General features: G+C 39.3%; 1 protein-coding gene across 15 annotated transcripts in view; it reads left to right on the top strand.

Moving 5' to 3' along the window:
- LOC148718519 (uncharacterized) overlaps positions 1-19,280 on the top strand; it is a 677,830-nt gene that overhangs the window by 637,846 nt on the left and 20,704 nt on the right. For all 15 annotated transcript variants that reach the window (XM_088740223.1, XM_088740224.1, XM_088740239.1 and 12 more), the window contains 2 exons: positions 1,787-1,807; positions 9,759-9,779. In XM_088740223.1, coding sequence (XP_088596349.1) covers positions 1,787-1,807; positions 9,759-9,779 — 42 coding nt within the window. The remainder of the gene's footprint in view (positions 1-1,786; positions 1,808-9,758; positions 9,780-19,280) is intronic.

Here is a 19,280-nt window from a genome sequence, read left to right as displayed (position 1 = left end):
CCTTAATAACGCTGTGATTTTAGGAGGTTTATACCAATCGATTTTCCTGCGCATATCACTTGGTGCCACAGTTTCTTAAGAAACCTACCCCCTTCATTCCGTAGACCAGTTTGTCTGTTGTCTTTGTTTAATTTAGGTTAAGGATTGTCCATCTTGTGAAATTTTGATGGGTAGGCCTCTTGTATACCGGTTTTTGGTCATTTTACCAATATATAGCCAAGGTTTGATAGATATAACAAGGTTGCGGATTATGATTTTATTTTTGTCAATGAACGCTATGAATTTTGTCCTCGGATCTCCCTTTATCGTAAAATGTATTAGTCATTATTCATAATTGACGTTGCTGTCAACTTTTATTCGCATGAATAATACACACGTGGACAGGGAGGATATACTTTTTTGGGGTAATTTAGTGTTTTTTTTTTATTAAAAACACCTGGTGGAGGCTTATGCTTAGAAAAAAATACGCATTCTTCTGATATGATACAATGACGTTAAAGGGAAAGTACGATCTAGAGAAAGTTTACTTATATGAACAGTTCCTTGTTTGCATTGTCCTAACTGGCTATGATTTGAGCTAAAAGCATTTTTGTGCGAATAATTACGTTCGAAAAATGGGCATTTTCAAATAAAAATCCTTTTTTTTTTATTTGAAATGAACACTGACATCCTTACGTGGCAGCAAATAGGTTTAAAGGTCATAGAATTGAAAGCCAATACCTGCATCCGAACTTTACCACCTTCTGTCAATTTTTTTTTTTTTGCGGAACGATACCCAGAAAAAAATTAAGAATAGAACGACCAAAGAAGAATCTCCAGCTCTTACACAACAGTTTGCGGCGATACTTAACCGAGAAGAAATACGCACTAAAGATGTTCACAGAACGATTCATACCCTAGTATGGAAGATCAAACACCCATTTCTATTGACGACATAAATTACATTGGCTTATTCAATTCATGCGTTGGCCCTCAGGGCCTTTGATTGCTTTTTGCTTTTTTCTATGACAACCTTATTGCAATTAGGTGTATATGTTTCCACTCCGGAAGTCAGTTCTGTCGCTAACCAATTTTACTCGCGACTAGAAGTTAAAGGACTTACATAAATGTGTTTTTGTGATATCTCAAAACTTTTAATTATGAGCAACAGAACTTGATCCTTACTAAGGCAATCGTTTAGTTCTTAGTTAGGATATCTGAGACACTTGGCGGCTAAAATTGGCTTGCTTATTTGACGGTTGACGGTAAAAATATTGCGTTTTTGACGGTTGAAGGTTAATACTGTGGCCATTTGATGGTTGACGGCTGACTCCATTGGGATCCTCAATTAAGCTCTACAAATGTCTACAAAAGATACTGTCTCATTGTATGTTATATGAGCTCTACAATGTGTCTTCAGATTTTCATTTATCGTATTATTTGTTGGTTTTGTTGTTACAGCGAAGATAGCGTTGTCGCAGTGACAAATATTTTCTGCGATAGATATCCCATGTAATTAACCATATTAATAAATAAATAAAAATTATTTAAAAAAATAAAATATGGTCGGTTAACTTTTATTCCCGTAAATAAAACAAACTTGGAGTTCGGAGATATTTTTTCAGTTAAGTTAGTGTTTCATTATAACAACACTTCGCGGGAGCTAATGCTTAGAAAGAATGATACACTATACAGCTAGTCAGCTTATCAGTAAGGGACTGAGATGATTTTGCAAACCTTATCCTTTGTTTCCATTTTGTTTTTATTTCGTACTTGATAGTAATTCCTCTCTTTGTTTTCTTTTCAGAGTTCAGGAGGGCCTTTGAAGGTAACTATCTGCAGTAATAGATTATGGTCATCATAGAAATGTTTATTAACAGACAATCTTAACATGCTACTGAAGCGACTTCACAGAGTTACTTTGTATGTTTGAATGATTAAAGTAAATACACTCAGCGATACTGATTCAGGTTCATGTTTTTTCCTTTTATTTTTAATGCACATTCTATTACATTAACTAATTCAACCATCTTTCTATACATGATCAACAACATCAACAATAGTAACACGGTCAAATTAATAGGGTCTCCATGGAAGGGGGGTTCACGTTGACGGTTTACAGTGAAAAATAAGCTCTTTGGACGGTTGACTGTTAAATTTTGGGTTATTTGATGGTTGTTGGTTAATTTTTGGGAATGTCGTTTATAAAACGAGCTTAACACGCAAGATTTTGGCTATAATTTTTCATAATGACGCGTTTTTAAAGAACTGGTAATTTATATCACCTTTTATTGATAAATGACCAACGTTTTACGATACCGGAAGTGTTTCCACACCGGAAGTCAGTTCTGTCGCTAACCAAATTTACTCGCGACTAGAAGTTAAAGAACTTAATACATAAACGTGTTTTTTGTAATATATCGAAATTTTTATTTATGAGCAACAGAACTTGACCCTTGTTAAGGCAATCGTTTAGTTCTTGGAATATCATAGACATTTGACGGCTAAAATTGGCTTGCTTATTTGACGGTTGACCGTAAAAATATTGCATTTTTGACGGTTGAAAGTTAATACTTTGGGCATTTGATGGTTGACGGCTAACTGAGCAACAGAACTTGGCTCTTGTTAAGCCAATCGTTTAGATCTTAGTTAGGATGTCTGAGACATTTGACGGCTAAAATTCGCTTGCTTATTTGACGGTTGACAGTAAAAATATTGCGTTTTGGACGGTTGAAGGTTGATATTTTGGTCATTTGATGGATGACGGCTAACTCCACTGCGATCCTCAAATAAGGTTTGCAAGTGTATACCAAAGTTACTGTTTCATTGTATGTTATATGAATTTTGTCCTCGGATCTCCCTTTATCGTAAAATGTATTAGTAATTATTCATAATGGACATTGCTGTCACCTTTTATTCGCGTAAATAGCAGACTTGGACTGGGAGGATATACTTAGTGTTTTTTTATAACAACACCTAGTGGAGGCTTATGGTCAGAACAAAATATGCATTCTTCTGATTTAATACATTGAAGTTAAAGGGAAAGTACGATCTAGAAAAATTTTACTTATAGCAAAATTTCCTTGCTTGCATTGTCCTAACTGGCTATTCATTTGAGCTAAAAGCATTTTAGTGCAAAGAAGTACGTTCCAAAAATCGGCATTTTCAAATTGAAATCCTTTTTTTCTTTTGAAATGAACAATGACATCCCTACTTGGCAGCAAATAGGATTAAAAGCAATAGAATTGGAAGCCTATACCTGCATCCGAATTTGACCACCTTTTGTTAATTTTTTTTTCTTTTATGGAACGGTACCTAGCAAAAAATGAAGAATAGTACCTGACGACCAAAGAACAATCTCTAGCTCTTACACAGCAGTTTGCGGCGATACTTTACTGAGAAGAAATACGCACTCTAGATGTTCACAGACAATGAGTATGAAAAATTAAGAGTGGTACACCTAGGAAACGCAAGTCACCTGTTCACGTGTACGTGCTCATAGGTATCAATTCCATCTTTTTCGCACTCATCTGGCTAAACCTACTTGACTTTTATGACGGTTCCTGTTTGGGAATAAATCCGCCCTTAATGCTATATAAAATTGCATTAATTTTTATTAAATGGTGCACGTGACTTAACGGTGTCGTAATAACTAAGTGATCCATCAAAGACCTGATCTCATAAGACTGTTGCAAATCATTTAGGAGTCTTGGCCCTCTATTTTCACATCGCTTCTGCAAATAGAAAAGGCGGAGGTTCAATTCAAAATGGAAGGAAACTCATGGGCCCTAGTACGAAGCCTGTGCACCCTTCTCTCTTCTCTTGCGTCAAATTCTTTAAGCAAAATGTTTACAATAGAACAATAAATGCTGATGGTGTGGGGGCCTCATATGGGCAGACTGGTCCATCCAAGATGTTTCTGATAGTGTCTCAGACTTTCTTCTTTGAGACAGTATTCTTTAATGTGCCTTTCAGCGTAGCTAATGGCATGGTTTTTATCTAAAAGTGCAATTCATTCATTATTGGTAAATCTTTAGTTTAAATAATCACGGATCGCCCATTGAATGTAAAGGTCCTTAAAAGAACTGTACCGCGCCTTGGTATACTGAGTTGTAATCGCAGTGGGAATGAAGTCTCGTCGCACCACACATGCCAGAATGGAGGAGTGTAAACTGACTTATGCAAACGACTGAACTATTCCATTTTGACCGATCCGTTATAAGCTTTACCTTTTAGGACAGTGGCTCGCGCTGGGTATTTGGACGCGTTAGTGCTTTATTTTCACGTTGAGTTTATTAGTTTTTGCCACGGAAAATAAATTTCTTCCTCCAGAGGTAAATGGATCGTTTGATGGACATGTAAGATCTAGAAACCTTACATCGAATCGTGTATTAGTTATGATTAATTTATAGGAACTTTCTCCTTACTTGAGAGAGACAACAAGAGCTTACCCTTTTTTATACAATATAATTTTTATATTGATTTTTTAAAAAAATAGGGGAAATGGCGATTTACCTCTCACAGAGGGAAGGGACACAAAGATCAAAGGCTGCGATTATTGTTCATTTTTTCATTTTTTTGACTTCAGACTCTGAAAAAATACATATGGCCCGTCTTTGTCAGGAGAGGTTAGATCAGTGACTTTTTTGTATTTCAGAAAGAAAAACTTTTCCATGTGACTGAAACTGTTTTTGCTTGAGCCTACCTTCACAGTGTCTAGCGGCTGAAGGAACAATATGATGCTGCTCCCAGGCCCCCTTTTGTACCTTTCGTATACGGCAAATAATAAGAAAGGTGAACTGTAAGTGAGCCCCCTCTCCCCATCAACCCTTCACTCTTTCCTATCTGAGACATGCGGATAGTAATTTGAAATAGTTTAACTTTTAGAAGAAGTTGCATCCGATACACTCTATACAATGTCTATGGAAATTTTGTCAACTTAAAAGTATTTCTATACGAATATTTTACGTGAGTAATGTCTTCTTGTTGTTTATTTTTTTCAATTAAAGTACTAATCGTGCATTTAATGGGAAAGGAATAACTCATGATTCAGCGGCAAGGAAGACAACAATTTTTTTTCGAAGTATTCAGACCCCGTAGGGATTATAAAAGCAACCGTAGACGCGACAAGTAATAAGCACAAATCCTAGTGCAGTCAAAATCCCGGACGTGCGTTTACATTTTGCTGACTGAAAGCGCATCTTAGATGATACTGATTTCTATTAAATGCTGCAAACAACTGAGCTGTTCCTTTTAACTGATCTATCAAAAGCCTGACTTTAAACCTACAGTTGCAAATCTCTTGAGCGCTTTGGCGCTTAATTGTTTTCATTGTGAAATACAGAAAAGTTTATTTTCGCCATTGCTAATGGTTGTGCCACTATGGCATAATGTTCCAAGCGCCCATGCAGACGGATCCAGCCAAGAGGTTTAATTTCAGATTATATTTCGGATTTAATCTTTGATCCTAGATCTCTTTCAGACCGCGTTCTTTAGTGCTCAGCACAAAGGAATCTTTGAGTAGTGGAAAGTATTTTGAGCGTATTAATTAGCGGTTTATTTTTCACGTGGTATTCATTCGTTTTTGCCACAAATGTTGTTGTGTCACCCTTCAGAGATAAGTTAATGTTTTAATGGCCGGAGAAGATCTCTTGACCTTTCATCGAATCGTGTATCTAATATGTTGAGTTGAAAGCAACTCCTAATTACTTAAGAGAGCAAAAATCTGTGACCTTCTTTTTCTCTCTTTTTTCCCTCCTGTAAGTTTAATAGTGATCATTCAAAAAATAGGAGAGGAATGGCAGTTAACTTCTTAGAGATAGAATGAACACAAAGATAGGCTGTGATCATTGAATATTGTTTCTTTGTTCTATTGAGCTGCTTGGCTTGTGATAATGTCTGGTGGGAGAGAAATCTCAACTGAATGCATGCGCCACCTACAATATTAACACACTGATTTCGACCTAGTGCCGCAAACTGTTCCATTTTAACTGATGTTTTGAAAGCCTTATCTTATCTAACGCTTGGAAAATATCTGGAACGTCTTGGCGATTTATTTCCCCAGTGGGAAAAATGTTAAAGATGCACAGCAGAACTATTATATGCTAAGACCTTGTACCTCAATGGTGAGTCAACCTCCCATGTGCACTTAAAGGTAGCTACGCTTATTTGAATGCCCTGGTATATTTAATCAGAGATTCTAACTACTCTAAAACAATGAAAGCGCTGGTTTCACTTTCCCCAATTTCTTATTTCCCTGACGGCTGATCGAGTTTAAAAAGACTTTGAAACCATGCAAGGCTTTTACCCAGTAGAGTATAAACCTGCTGTAAAACGTTTCTATTTAACGTTCCGTAGTTAAATAGCTATTGACTGTAAAGATATCTGTTTGATTACCATGAAAAAGCGTTATAATTATTCACTTGTTCACTCGCGCGGCAACAAAGTCAAACAAAGTCCGTTGGCCGATGGATGGCCGATCGTAAAACCTTTTAAAAGTCGTTGATCGATCGACGGCCGATCGTGTTTGAAAAAAAAACTCGAAATCAATCCATGGCCTACACCCAGAAGACGAGTGCAACAAGTGAATAATAAAAAACGCTTCTTCAGGCTTAATCAAGCAAATATATTGGGAGTCAAGGCTATTTAACAACGCAAATGTTAAAATAAAAACATAGGGCTTCTTTGAAATGTTCAGCGATAATCCACTTCAAGAGATGTCATGATTAATTTATGGAAAACCTTCATTTGTTTGAGAGATACAACAAAAGGGAAAAATGAGCTATTTCCATAATCCTTCTTCTTTACAAACATAAGCAATCATTCAGGTTTTATCATGCAGGAGTATATTCTCAGCAAAATCAGTAGGGGACTAAGATGATTTATATCTTACTTACAGTTTTCTCCAAACTTCCTTGAAATTTGTTATCTTTTACGCAGTCCTCTCTCTTGGTATAGCTTTCCAAACAGTCGGTCATCACTGCCGACAACAGCAACTACTCCAACTACGCGACCAGGTTCTTATATTTATTTACAAAGCTTTTCCAGAACATACTGGAGGCTTACAACATAACTATTTTAGTTTGATCCTATTACATTATACAGTACTATGCAAAAGTAATGCAAAGAATAAGTTACAACTATTAAGTTACAACTATTATTCTCCGCAATTTTATTGTTGTTCTTGACCGAAATTTAACCCTTGCGTCAATGCATGTTTGGGGCTTGCGTTGTTGATAACCGCACCTTAACTGATATGATGTCAAGATGCAGCCCATTGTGAAAGGGATTCCAAGGAAATTTCCTTCTTTTATTGCTTGCAAATAGAGTACTTCTCTATCACCTGCAGGGTATGTTGCGCGACAGCATCAGAAATATTAATTAATACAACTCCTAACAAAATGGTTATTTACAGGTCTAGATCGGTCTGTATGAAAAAAAAAAAAACTGTGTCCCTTCTCACGGGAATGGCATGAGGCTTAGCTGAATGAAGTAAGATAAAACTCGAATTGAGCTGAAATACAGGTGGAGCGCATATTTACGGCTCACTTACTAATCATTTTTGTTACTTCTAACAACTATTCCGTCTGTAACTCTATTATTATAGACTATTCAAAATTTCATGCGCTTAGTGACTTATGATAATGGAAGATATGATATAGGATAAGTGACTCAACCCACAAACCGCTCCCTTACTGTACCTATTGTATGCATATCGTCCTTATGCATAACCTATATTGTGTTATGAGTGTCTTTCCTATGTGTGATATGTAGTCAGGTATTTGAAATCTATTTATTTTCTCTACAAACGTTTTGTTATTTTAAATTTGGATTATTGAAACTTTGGTTTTTAAGTCCATTATACGTGAGATGACGCATTCAAGTGTTAGCGAATTAAAATACGCTCAGTGACTTGAATCCTTCAGATCCTTTTTAACTCGTGAATTGCGCTCATGCGCGAGTTGTAGATATGATGCGAAGATTGGCACTCGTCCGCTCACTTGATTGGTCGATTCCTGTAAACTTTTTTTCGATTGGAGGCTTTTGAGTGTATTTGATAGTTTTTGGCGAGTAATAAACAAACGAATGCGACCTTTGTTGCTAAGAATAATGCTGGGGTTGAAAAAAAAGCCAATGATAATCTAAAAAGAGGTCAAATTATACATTTTTCATCCGTGAATTAAAGTTTGACCAATCTCCGATTACACTTTTGTCTCTTGCAGCATATATTTCATTTATGGCGTCAATGCTTCTATTTTTGAGTGTATATCTGTAGGAAAATGATTATTGTTTCTGAAAAAGAAAAAGCGAAGACCAAGAAAGAAACTTAAGCGATAGGTTGCGTATGTGTGCAAATAGGCACGCGGGTGATATTTCAAAAGGACTAAGCAAATTTGTCCCTGAGCGAAGAGATCTCAAGTTTTATGGAATCTGTCAGTAGGAAGCAAGACGAAAATGACCAAGAAATTTTTCGAGACGACAGTTTTATTTAGTTCTTGATTTGCTGTTGTAAGCGAAAAACGTACGAATTTCTTACGTGTACAAAGCCCACGCGGTAAAATTCATCATGCTTAGGTTGTTGTTCACTTGACTGCATTGCCAGAAAAACTACGAAGATCTTCTATCAAACTATACTTTTTGAACACATTGTTACTCGAAAATAATATTCGTCGGGCCATGGAGTCGTCAAATTGTCGCTCGGTCCTGCTTGAAGTCCGAAAGTTCGGTTTCCAATTTACGTCCACAATTCGCATGGCTTAAGAGAGATTCGTATTGTCGTTGACTCGAGAGCTTATTCTGCCTCCTTTAAGACCTTGATATCCATTATTTTCCAAGGACAGTATTCTGCAGCATTGCCACTTTATATTCTGAGTTCAACAAGATCTAACTCGATCGCAAAGGAACAAAAAATCTGACTGGAAAATTTTGAAGGTCGGCTGCGCGGACGCCATATTTTCGGATTTGATCAATTAGTATGAACACACAAAATGATGTCCTTCTAGTACCCCCTAAAGCCATCAAAATATATGTGCAAACGACGGATTCTGATTGGTTTATTGATTTCCAAACCATAGAGGAACTTTGAGGAGAAGATTCTGCTTAGTAGGGGAGGTAGGAGGAAAAGAGTTCTTTCGCGAGCCAATCGCGCGGTTTTGGGCGGTTACGGGTGGTTAGGCAAAACGAAAAATTTACTTTCGCGCTGCAGATTTGATCCAACCACTTCTTCGTAACAGGGAAAGTTACTAAGATTCTGGCAGTAACACAAGGCCATCTACGGCGTGACTCACTAGACACCATAGGCATAAAAAGAACGGAACCTTTTGATTATCTTATGCATAGATGCTTATCCTTATGTCCGAGTGTCCCATCAGCGCATATTAGCTTTTATATGCTTATCCCTATGCTTATATCGCAAGTAAATGCCTAGCTGAACATTGCAACAATAGTTTTTCGATAAATAAAACAGCACTCTTTTAAACTTTCTTTCCACAAACCGTTACGGTAAAATCTTGGAACAGTGATTACCTTGCACTAACCCCTACTCAGACCATATTTTCTGTCTGAGGCCTAATTTAATTTCACATTAGACTCCTCAAAACGCTCATTTACCCGAGTCCAACACTTCTTAGAACGATTCATACCTTAGCGGTATGGAAATCAATCATCAATTTCTATTCATGACACGTAAATTACATTGGCTTATCCAATTCGCGAGTTGGCTCACAGAGCCTTTGATTCATATTCGATCGTAATTCTTTATTTTTTGTTTTTGTTTTCAGACGCCTGTAGAACAAGAGAAGGTAACTATTTGTGGTAATAAATCATAGAAATCTTCTTTTAAATAACGTTACAAGTAACACAAGTAAGGCTCTATTTAGATTTTATGGGTATTTGATAAATTGAATGAACTTGATCATCACACGAACAACGCACACACAATTACCCACTAACAAATAAAACAAACAAACAAAAAAACAACAGAAAACCAAACAAACAGGAGGAAGGTAACTATCTGCGTAAGTAAATAGTGGAAGTTTTCATTACCAAAATATTTAAAGAGTTTAACACTAAACCCTTTAAATGACTATCAATTTCTTCCCCTTTAAACGTGGTATACATCCGTTAAATGAGCTTACACGCGACAATTCAGCTCTCTTGTTATCATATCTGATAGTTAACTATCAGATATTGAATGAACTTGATTATCATACCAACAGCACACATACACACCCACAAAAAAAGAAACTGTAATATTCCTAGAAGCCACTAAGGTCAATAACTCAAACAACACACCGTCACCCTCCGAACTCCCGCTGTTTTTCACATACACGCACACTTTCTCGGTCACCTGACCACTATGTATATTCCCGTATGTCCACAGGACACCACATCTTCCTCTTTCTCCGTTCATAAACTCTGACATCAAATTCAACAGAATAGCATGAAAAATGTCAACAATGTCCGATCGGGTAAATAGAAAACTGAAAGTACAATACGATGAAAGTCAGTGTCACTTGAAAACCATAACCACCATCAGGTGGTGACATAGTCACTGAGTCTCTTATGAGGTCGGGTGACTCTCCCTGATCTCCTTGGTAACAGCTGTGGATGGATAGGGCTCTAGTCCTCCACTGGCCATGCACTGGCTCCCATCTCTGGGCTGGGTGTGAGTCCTTGTCCACACCCTATTTCACAAGGTACTTATGCAGGCTCTGCAGGGCTCGGTCCCTTTGGCTCTGTAGCTGGTGTAACAAACTGCTTGACATGCTGAATGTTTCGCTTGTATTGCACACCTTGAGGTGACTTTAACTGGACTTGATCCCCATGACGTGCTATCACCTGGTATGGCTCTTTCTCGTAATGTGGTGACAATTTATTCTACTTCCTCTTCTCCAGTAACACCAAATCCCCTCTTTGTATGCTTTTCACTGCTGCCTGATGCCTCTTGTCGGCTGGTCAGCCCTAACTTGCTTTTTTTTCTGCATCGCGATCTGGCCTGCTCATATCCCGGGTCCTCAGATTCTTCTAGATCAGCAACCTCTGGCAACTTAGTAGACAATTTCCTCCCGAATAACAGTTCTGCTGGGCTCTGGCCAGTTGTTACATGCGAGGTGGAACAGTGGGCCAGAAGATACTTATTCAACTCTAGTCTCCAGTCTCTCTTCTCAGCATGGGCCACTCTCATTGTTTTCAAAAGGGAACGATTTTGTCTTTCGACTTCCCCATTTGCCCTAAGCCATAGTGGTGTGGTCAATCTATGCTCGATGCCCATTTCATTCAAGTATTCTTCCATTTCTGCAGACACTAGGTTGGGTCCGTTGTCCGTTCTCAGGGTATTAGGTACCCCATATCTGGAGAACTGTTTATTTAAACACTTGATGATCGTCTCAGAAGTGGTAGATTTAATGATGTTAACTTCCACCCATCGGCTGAACTAATCCACTAAGACCAGCAGATATTCTCCTGTGGGCATAGGCCCAAGTAAGTCCAGTACTAGATCATTCCATGGCCTCGTTGGCATCCTGGTTATTTTAACAGGCGGAGTGATTGTCGCCTTTGTGACCAGTTGGCACCCGTAACATTCCCGGCACTTCCGTTCCACAGCCTTATCAACTCCTGGTCACCACACTTTAGACCTGAGTCTCTCCTTCGTTTTGACGATTCCATGGTGACCTTGGTGCGCGAGTTCCAAAACCCTTAATCTCAGCACCTTGGGTATCACAATTCGTGTTCCACGTAGTATAACTTGACCAATGAACGTCAATTCGTTGCGCACCATCAAAAATGACCGTGGGCACTTCTCCTAATTGCCACTAACAAGGTAATTATGCACTGCTTGTAACTCCTCATCCTCTGCAGAGGCAATCTCTATCTCCTAGATCTTAGTGGCTACGGGGACTGCTTTAAGAGCAACCATCCGAACATGTTCATAATCATAACGACATATCTCTGATGCTTGGAGCGTAATTAGACGTGACAGGGCAGCAGCAATATTATCTCGTGATGCGACGCAGCATACCTTGTAACTATATGGTTGCAACCGCAACACCCAGCATTCAATGCGTGCTGATGGCTTGGATCCTCTAGTGTAAATCACCTTCAAAGTCTCATGATCAGTCACCAAGTCAAATGTCTGCAAACCGTACCAGTATTGGTTGAACCATTCGCACGCTCACACTAGTGCGAGCGCTTCTTTTTCTGTCTGACTGTATCTCCTTTGTACGCTGCTAAGGCTCCTGCTGGCGTAACAGACGCCTCTGCCCACACAGTTCTTCTCCTGGACTAGCACTGCATCTAGCCCCACCGGACTTACATCAGCTATTACTCGAGTGTGTGCCTCTTTGTCAAAGTATGCCAGAACAGGCGCCTTGGCTAACTGCTGTTTTAGTTCCTGAAATGACGCTTCTTGCTCACTGTCCCGTACAAAGGGTACTCCCTGCCTAAAGATCGCTCGTAGAGGATCTGCAATGGCGGCAAAGTTTGGAATAAAACGTGCACTGAAGCCGACCATCCCCAGGAAGCTCCTAACCTCTGTTGGTGTGGTTGGGCGGCTTGATTCAGGTACAGCACGGACTTTCTCTTCGGTTGGACCGCTACCGTACTTTGACACTAGAAGTCCCATGAAGACTACTTTGTCCAACCTGAAGAGCCCTTATTGCATTTGTGTCTGCAATGCAAAGGGTCCGCGGAGTTACAGTTTCAGGACGAGGCTATCTGGTCAACGTTTCTCGAGAAACACTAGAAACACTCCATGTCTGACCATATAACTCTGGAATCTGCGAATTTTTCTGCCAAGGAAAAGGTTAAAATTCTTAGTCCTACCATCACGAAATGAAGATTGAAAGAATGGCTGTAATTTCGGAAAGGAGCAGCAAAATTTTGTAGCGTTTCTTCATGACTACGATTGTTTTTCCTTTGTCGGCCTTTTTAAGGGTTAACTCAGAGTCACGTTTCAAAGCCCTTAGCGCCTTGCATTCAGCCGGAAGCAAATTATCTTTTCGCTTTGTAATTTCTATTTCTGAAAGGTCACTTTTAACCTCTTCTAAATAGCTTTCAAGAGCCACTGATTTTTGTATTGGTGGTTCCCATGTAGATTTGACGTGGCAGGGATAGGTTTTTTTGTCTTCCCCTCGGAATATGTAAATTAGACGTATTCTCCTTGCGAACTGATCAAAGTCACACAATAGTTGTTCTCCGATCTGTTTTTGTTTTGTAGCGGGTTTTGAAATGAATTTGAGCCCTTTTGCCAGTAAATTAATCTGGTCGTTTGTAAGTTCTTTATTTGAGAAGTTTTTTTATGTGCGTTTTATTTGCCTCCAGTTTGATAGTTGAACTTCTTTGGGAAGACCACGGTTTCGATCCTAATCTTGTGGATCTCGTCAGTTGCCGATTCACTGAATGGACTGTTGCACCCGTTCGCAATACAATGTCTAACCATGACGAGAACACGCTGTATCCTTAAGAAAACGAATAAAAATGCCTCCAAACGTAGCCGTTTCCTTCGATTTTACTTGAAAGTTTTACCGGTGTGACCCGATAGCCTCGTTTCGAAACTTCAAAGTCCGCTGAGCTCTCGTACAGTGGGCGTAAATTCGATAAGGGCGATTGACACTTCTGAGGGTTGAGGGTGAGATTCTTCTCCTCTAATCGCTGCAATACTTTATGAAGATGCCTGTCATGCTCCTCATTATTCTTGCCATGCTCTGTCAAGTCATCGGCAATGTTCTGAACCCCACCGATATCAGAGACCACTTGTCTTATTATCTGCTGATACTTCTCAGGTGCTGAGTTTACTCCGAAACTCAGCCATCATGTGTGGCAAATGTGGTTATATCTCTGGAGTCCTCATCTAGTTCAATCTGGTGGAATCCCAGAGAAAATTCCAATTTGAAAACACAGCACTGCCATTGAGATTTTCCAACACCTCGCCCACCGTCGGGATGGGTATCCTTTCACGAATGATAGCTGCATTTGCCTTCCTCATATCTACGCACAACCGGATATTCCCTGATGCATTTGGCGCAATCACCACAGGACTAACCCATGACGTCGGCCCATTTACTCGCTCCACTATATCCTTAGCAATGAGGTCTTCAACTTTCGCAGTTACTTTCTCTGACCGTGCAAATGGGACACGCCTTGGTTTCTGAGCCACTGGTGTCACCTTTGAGTCGACATGTAGTTTCAGTTTGTGGTCTTTCAGCTTGCCGACGCCAACAAACACTGTTGGATACTTAGTCTGAAGAGCTGGGGCTAAGTTCTCGCCAACGACATTGCACTACACAAACGCACTGCTGACGCTCGTACTAATACGAAGCAGACCCAGAGCTTGTGAGGTTTCGTGGCCCAGCAGACACCTTCCACTCTTAGTGACTACCAAGTGCGAACCTATCCTCTTATCACCTGCCGAGATCTCAACTTTAACGTGGCCAATCACTTCCAACTCCATCCCGCCACACGCATACAACCGTATGTGGCAATCCTCCATCTTCGCGTCAAGGCCTTGGGCCTTAAGTTCTTCATATTCTTCCACTCTTATGAGGTTACCTACTGACCCTGAATCAATGAGTACTGTTGTAAATCCATTAATATTCACTTCCAGCTCTGTTTCTTTGGGACGGGTTGCATTGCATGTTTCTCCTTGATTCTCTGTAACTGCAAATGCAAAAGCACAGTTCTCCTCGCTGTCAGATGCGTTCTGATCGCCCATGAAGTTAGCATCTTAAGACTGGCGTCTTTCAGAATCCCTCCTTTGCTGATCCGGCTTACCTCCAGTTGCATAATTACCACTCTGTGCCTTACAACACGAAGCAAAATGACCATTCCTCCCACATTTTTCACATTTCTCTCCTTTTGCTATACAACTCCTATCAATGGGCAGATGCCCCTCTCTTCCACAATTGTAGCACTTTCTGGGTTTATCATCTCTTTTTCCTTGTCTCGTCTTGATTGCATTGACACTGTCTCCTTCATTACCGCTGGATTCACAGTCATGGTTGTTGCTTGTCTCCCGGCCGCTTCCCAAGCACGAGTTATATCTAAGGCTTCTTCCAGTGTAATATTCCTGTGTCCCAACAATGTCCTCTTCAGCTCAAAATCCGTTAGCTTCTCAATCAGCGGATCACTCAAGTTGTCGTTCAAACTCGTTCCGAAATTGCGATGCCTAGCTTGTTTTCTTAGGCGTACCATAAACTGGTCAGCGGTCGCCCCCTCCTGCAGTGACAGCTGACGAAAAAGATGGCGCTCGTAAGGAATATTCTCCTCGACGCAAAAGTAGAAATCCAGCTTGCGAATAGCGACCTTATAAGCGTTATGACACTCTGCTGGGATAGGACCAGGATCTTGAAAGTCTTCGAATATGTCTTGCACTTCCATACCGGCGAAATGCAAACGTTGAGACGTCTTCTTAGGAGCATTGTCCATGCCCTCCTTTCCCTCGGCATAATATTCGAACGCGCGCTTCCATTTACGCCACTTGTCCGCGACTTGCGGAACTAGTCCGGCTAAATCTAATGGTGGTAAGTGCTTCTCACTTATATTGGACCATCATCATCACCAATGTAATATTCCTAGAAGCAACTAAGGTCAATAACTCAAACAACACTCCGTCACCCTTCGAACTCCCGCTCTTTTTCACATACACGCACACTCTCTCGGTCACCTGACCACTGTGTATAGTCCCGGATGTCCACAGGACACCACACAAACAATTGTCGTTGCTGAAATACTCATTTTATCACTATAGATGTAAAGATTATTTGGGAGCGTTCGATTCCTTAAATTACGTCCATATACATGTAGAATGCATATCCTCTATCCCTACGTACGTGGAGTTAATTTTTGTGATAGGCGCTAAGGAAATATAAAATCGATGAGGTGACTCTGTCGACTATGTACACTAGAAACTCACTGACTGTTAGTTACTTTATTTTCGGACAAGTCAAACTTTAGTTTCAAAGTCCAGCTTACGTGAATTTACCACGGATGAGTCAGTCTCACATTCAAATGATACTTAAAATACACTTAGTCGCTGAGTGACTTAAGTCCCTTAGGCTTTTTTAAGAGGGAGAGGTGAAGTGGCCGAAGTGACTAACCCAGACCCCTTTGTCGTTGTGTACATAGCTTCCCTCAGGTTCATAGATGCTCACTGAGCCAAAATGGACAACTTTGCTCCACAGACTCGGCTGACTATTAATTCCTTTCCTTTACACCTGGCCAGTCTACATCCTTTCGATGAGTTTATAAGCGATAAGTTAAATTTCAAAGTGAGTGCACGGATTTGAAGAAGCAAGTAACATTGCGTGGCAATTAAGACAGGTCCAATATACCCTGTGTTCAAGAGAAATTTTTCCTGTAAGAAGTGGTCACTTGAACTAGGTTCATCTTTAACGTACGCAGATCCATTAGAAGCGTTGCCTTCTTGTTAATGTTTTCAGGTATTTCGAGCGTGCAGGCACTACATATATTTTCAAGCTCTAGTCTTAACTTTGTGCCACAGATTTTTTTGTGTCTTCCTTCAGAGGTAATTTGACCTTTTGATGGCCATATAAAGTCTCTCAACCTTGCATCGAATCGTGCTTTTGATATGGTTAGTTTATAGCAACTCCTCGTTACTTAAGAGAGAGAATAAGAGGAAAATCTTTTAGCTTCCCGAGATGGAATGAACACAAAGATAGTAGGCTGTGACAGGAGCCATTATTTGGAGCGTTCGACTCCCATGGTGAGCCTGTGTTAAGGCATTTTCACTGAACGTTTTATTTTTTAGACTATCTTTTCGAGGGAAATAGGCTACTCCAGCTCACATAGTCACGAGTCAAGTTATAAATTATCTAAGCGCTAATCGTGATTGGTCGAAGGGCTTCCGTGGAGAACTTATTTCGCACTCTTAGGATATCATTTATCACACAAATTTCATTTGCTCCAGCCTTTGTCGTGTTGCAGCTCGAGGAAAAGCATGGTGTTGCTTCCGGGTTTTACTGTACTTTGTACTTTTTGTGAACGGCAAAGATTAATTAGAGTGGGTTTTAAGTGACCCACGTCTACCCCTCCCCCCCGCCCTCTTTTATGCGCAGGTTTCTTACGTGTGATGTGTGTTTAGGAATTTGAAATAGGTGAAGCGACTATGTTAAGTCGATCTTTAATACACGTCTGTGTATGCATGTTTGGAATGTTGCACATGATGTTTTGGTGAAGGAAATTTAGCCAGGTTTTTTTTTTCTCTTGTGCACGAGAGGTTTCTGAAAAATCAGTAGATTAGTGAGATAATTTATCATTATTTAACCTCGCTATCAAATGTTATATATATATATATATAGTCTCGTTTTTGTTAAAACACAATTGGCTGTATACGAAAATTATACATGTTAAATGCGAATTAATTAAGAAATGAAAATGAGAGGGAGTTTATAAACACTCGAAATAATTATTCCGGTGAAAAGTAATTCAGTAATCTCGAAACGTTACGAAACCATCCACGGCTTATACTCAGAAGACGAGTGCAACAAGTGAATAATACACAATGCTTCTTCATGCGTAATCAAGCAAATATGTTGGGAGTCAATGGCTATTTAACAACGCAAATATTAAATAAAAATATAGGGCTTCTTTGAAATGTTCAGCAATACTCGGCAATATCAGTAGGGGATTGAGATGATTGAAATCTTACTCAGAGTTTTCTCCAAACTTCCTTGAAATTTATGATCTTCCACGCAGTCCTCTCTCTTGGTATAGCTTTCCAAACAGTCGGTCACTCCCGACAACAAGAACTACTCCAAGTACACGACCAAGTTCTCATATATATTTACGAACGGTTTTCCAGAACATACCAGAAGCTTACAATATAACTACTTAAATTTGATCCTATTACATCACACAATACTGTGCAAAAGTAATGCAAAGGATAATCGCCGAATATCGCGGTTATCGCGATATATCGGCGTTATTTGAGCGATATTTTAGTATGGGAAGAGAGTGCATGGTAATGAATCGTAGTAAATATGATTATAGACTCCTTTTTGTTAATACACAATTGACTGTATATGAAAATTATACATGTTAAATGCGGATTAATTAAGAAATGAAAATGAGAGGGAGTTTATAAACACTCGAAATAATTATTCCGGTGAAAAGTAATTCAGTAATCTCGAAACATCAGCATTTTAACGCTTTGCGGTGGCCAATTTGCAATTTCAACTTAGTTGATCATACCAAATTACCAAAGAGTGTTATTCATTTCAAAGGTCTCGCCCACTGTCAATTTTCTACCGTTAAAATGACTATTAAAACAGTCAATGAAGCTGCTTATATGCTCGTCGTCGTTTAAGTGTTAATATTTAAGGAAAAAGGGAGACAATGCTTACAGAACCCCTCCCTATTTACAAGCATAGCCTTCTTATAGTTTATACGCGAATAACTATATTTGAAAATCATATATGAGAAATGCAGATTAATTGAGAAATGAATATGAGGGGGTTTATTTACACTGGTGAATTTGAAAGGAAGACATTTATCCGCGGATCCTGCTAAACATTAACTTCCTTTTTATGTAAGGTCTGAATACTTCCAATTGCAATTGGCTAATCAGTGGTAATGCAGGCTCTTCTGATTTGATGTGTTCTCATTAAATTAAATTGGCGGGCAGCTGTATTTCCTACAATGTTTTATCGTAATTTCTCCTTTTTTGTTCTTTTCTATTTTTTCATATCTATTACCATATCTATTTCTCCTTTTTTCTTCTTTTCTATTTTTTCATATCTATTACCACTATTTGTGGTAATAGATATAGTCATTATAGATATTTTTATCACACAATTTTAGAAGCCGCGAACCAAGAGAAAACCAATAGTATGGATGATTTTGTTTTGAAAGATGACATAGCTACTAGTGATCTATTTGTAAGACAACCATCTCCATTTTATGTACTTTTGAACTTATGGTTCAGAGAGTGATCTGACTGGCGTTCACGGTGAATATGAGCATTCATTATCGGGGTTAAGCGAGCGTAAAAATCGACTACAATTGAAAGAGCTCGTTCCTGAGTACAGCAAATCAACATACATGTTCAGTACACCCAAACTGTTGCGATTCGTCTACGATCTTTGACGAATCGTCACACTGGGAATCAAATCTTACGTTAACATACCGGAAGTTGAGGGGTGAGAGCAAATTGAAGAGTGAATTTGAGTGGCATGGTGAGGGAGTGAATGACAACTTGAACCTGTTAAGTTCTGGAAGCGTGAAAAGGCCGGAAGTCCATTCTTAGAATATTAAATACAGTGCAGGGGCAGAAAATGTACACGAAT

The sequence above is a fragment of the Stylophora pistillata genome, chromosome 12 (genome assembly GCF_964205215.1).
Source record: "Stylophora pistillata chromosome 12, jaStyPist1.2, whole genome shotgun sequence".
NCBI classification, from domain to species: Eukaryota; Metazoa; Cnidaria; class Anthozoa; order Scleractinia; family Pocilloporidae; genus Stylophora; species Stylophora pistillata.
This window is presented reverse-complemented; position numbering and strand designations above follow the sequence as displayed.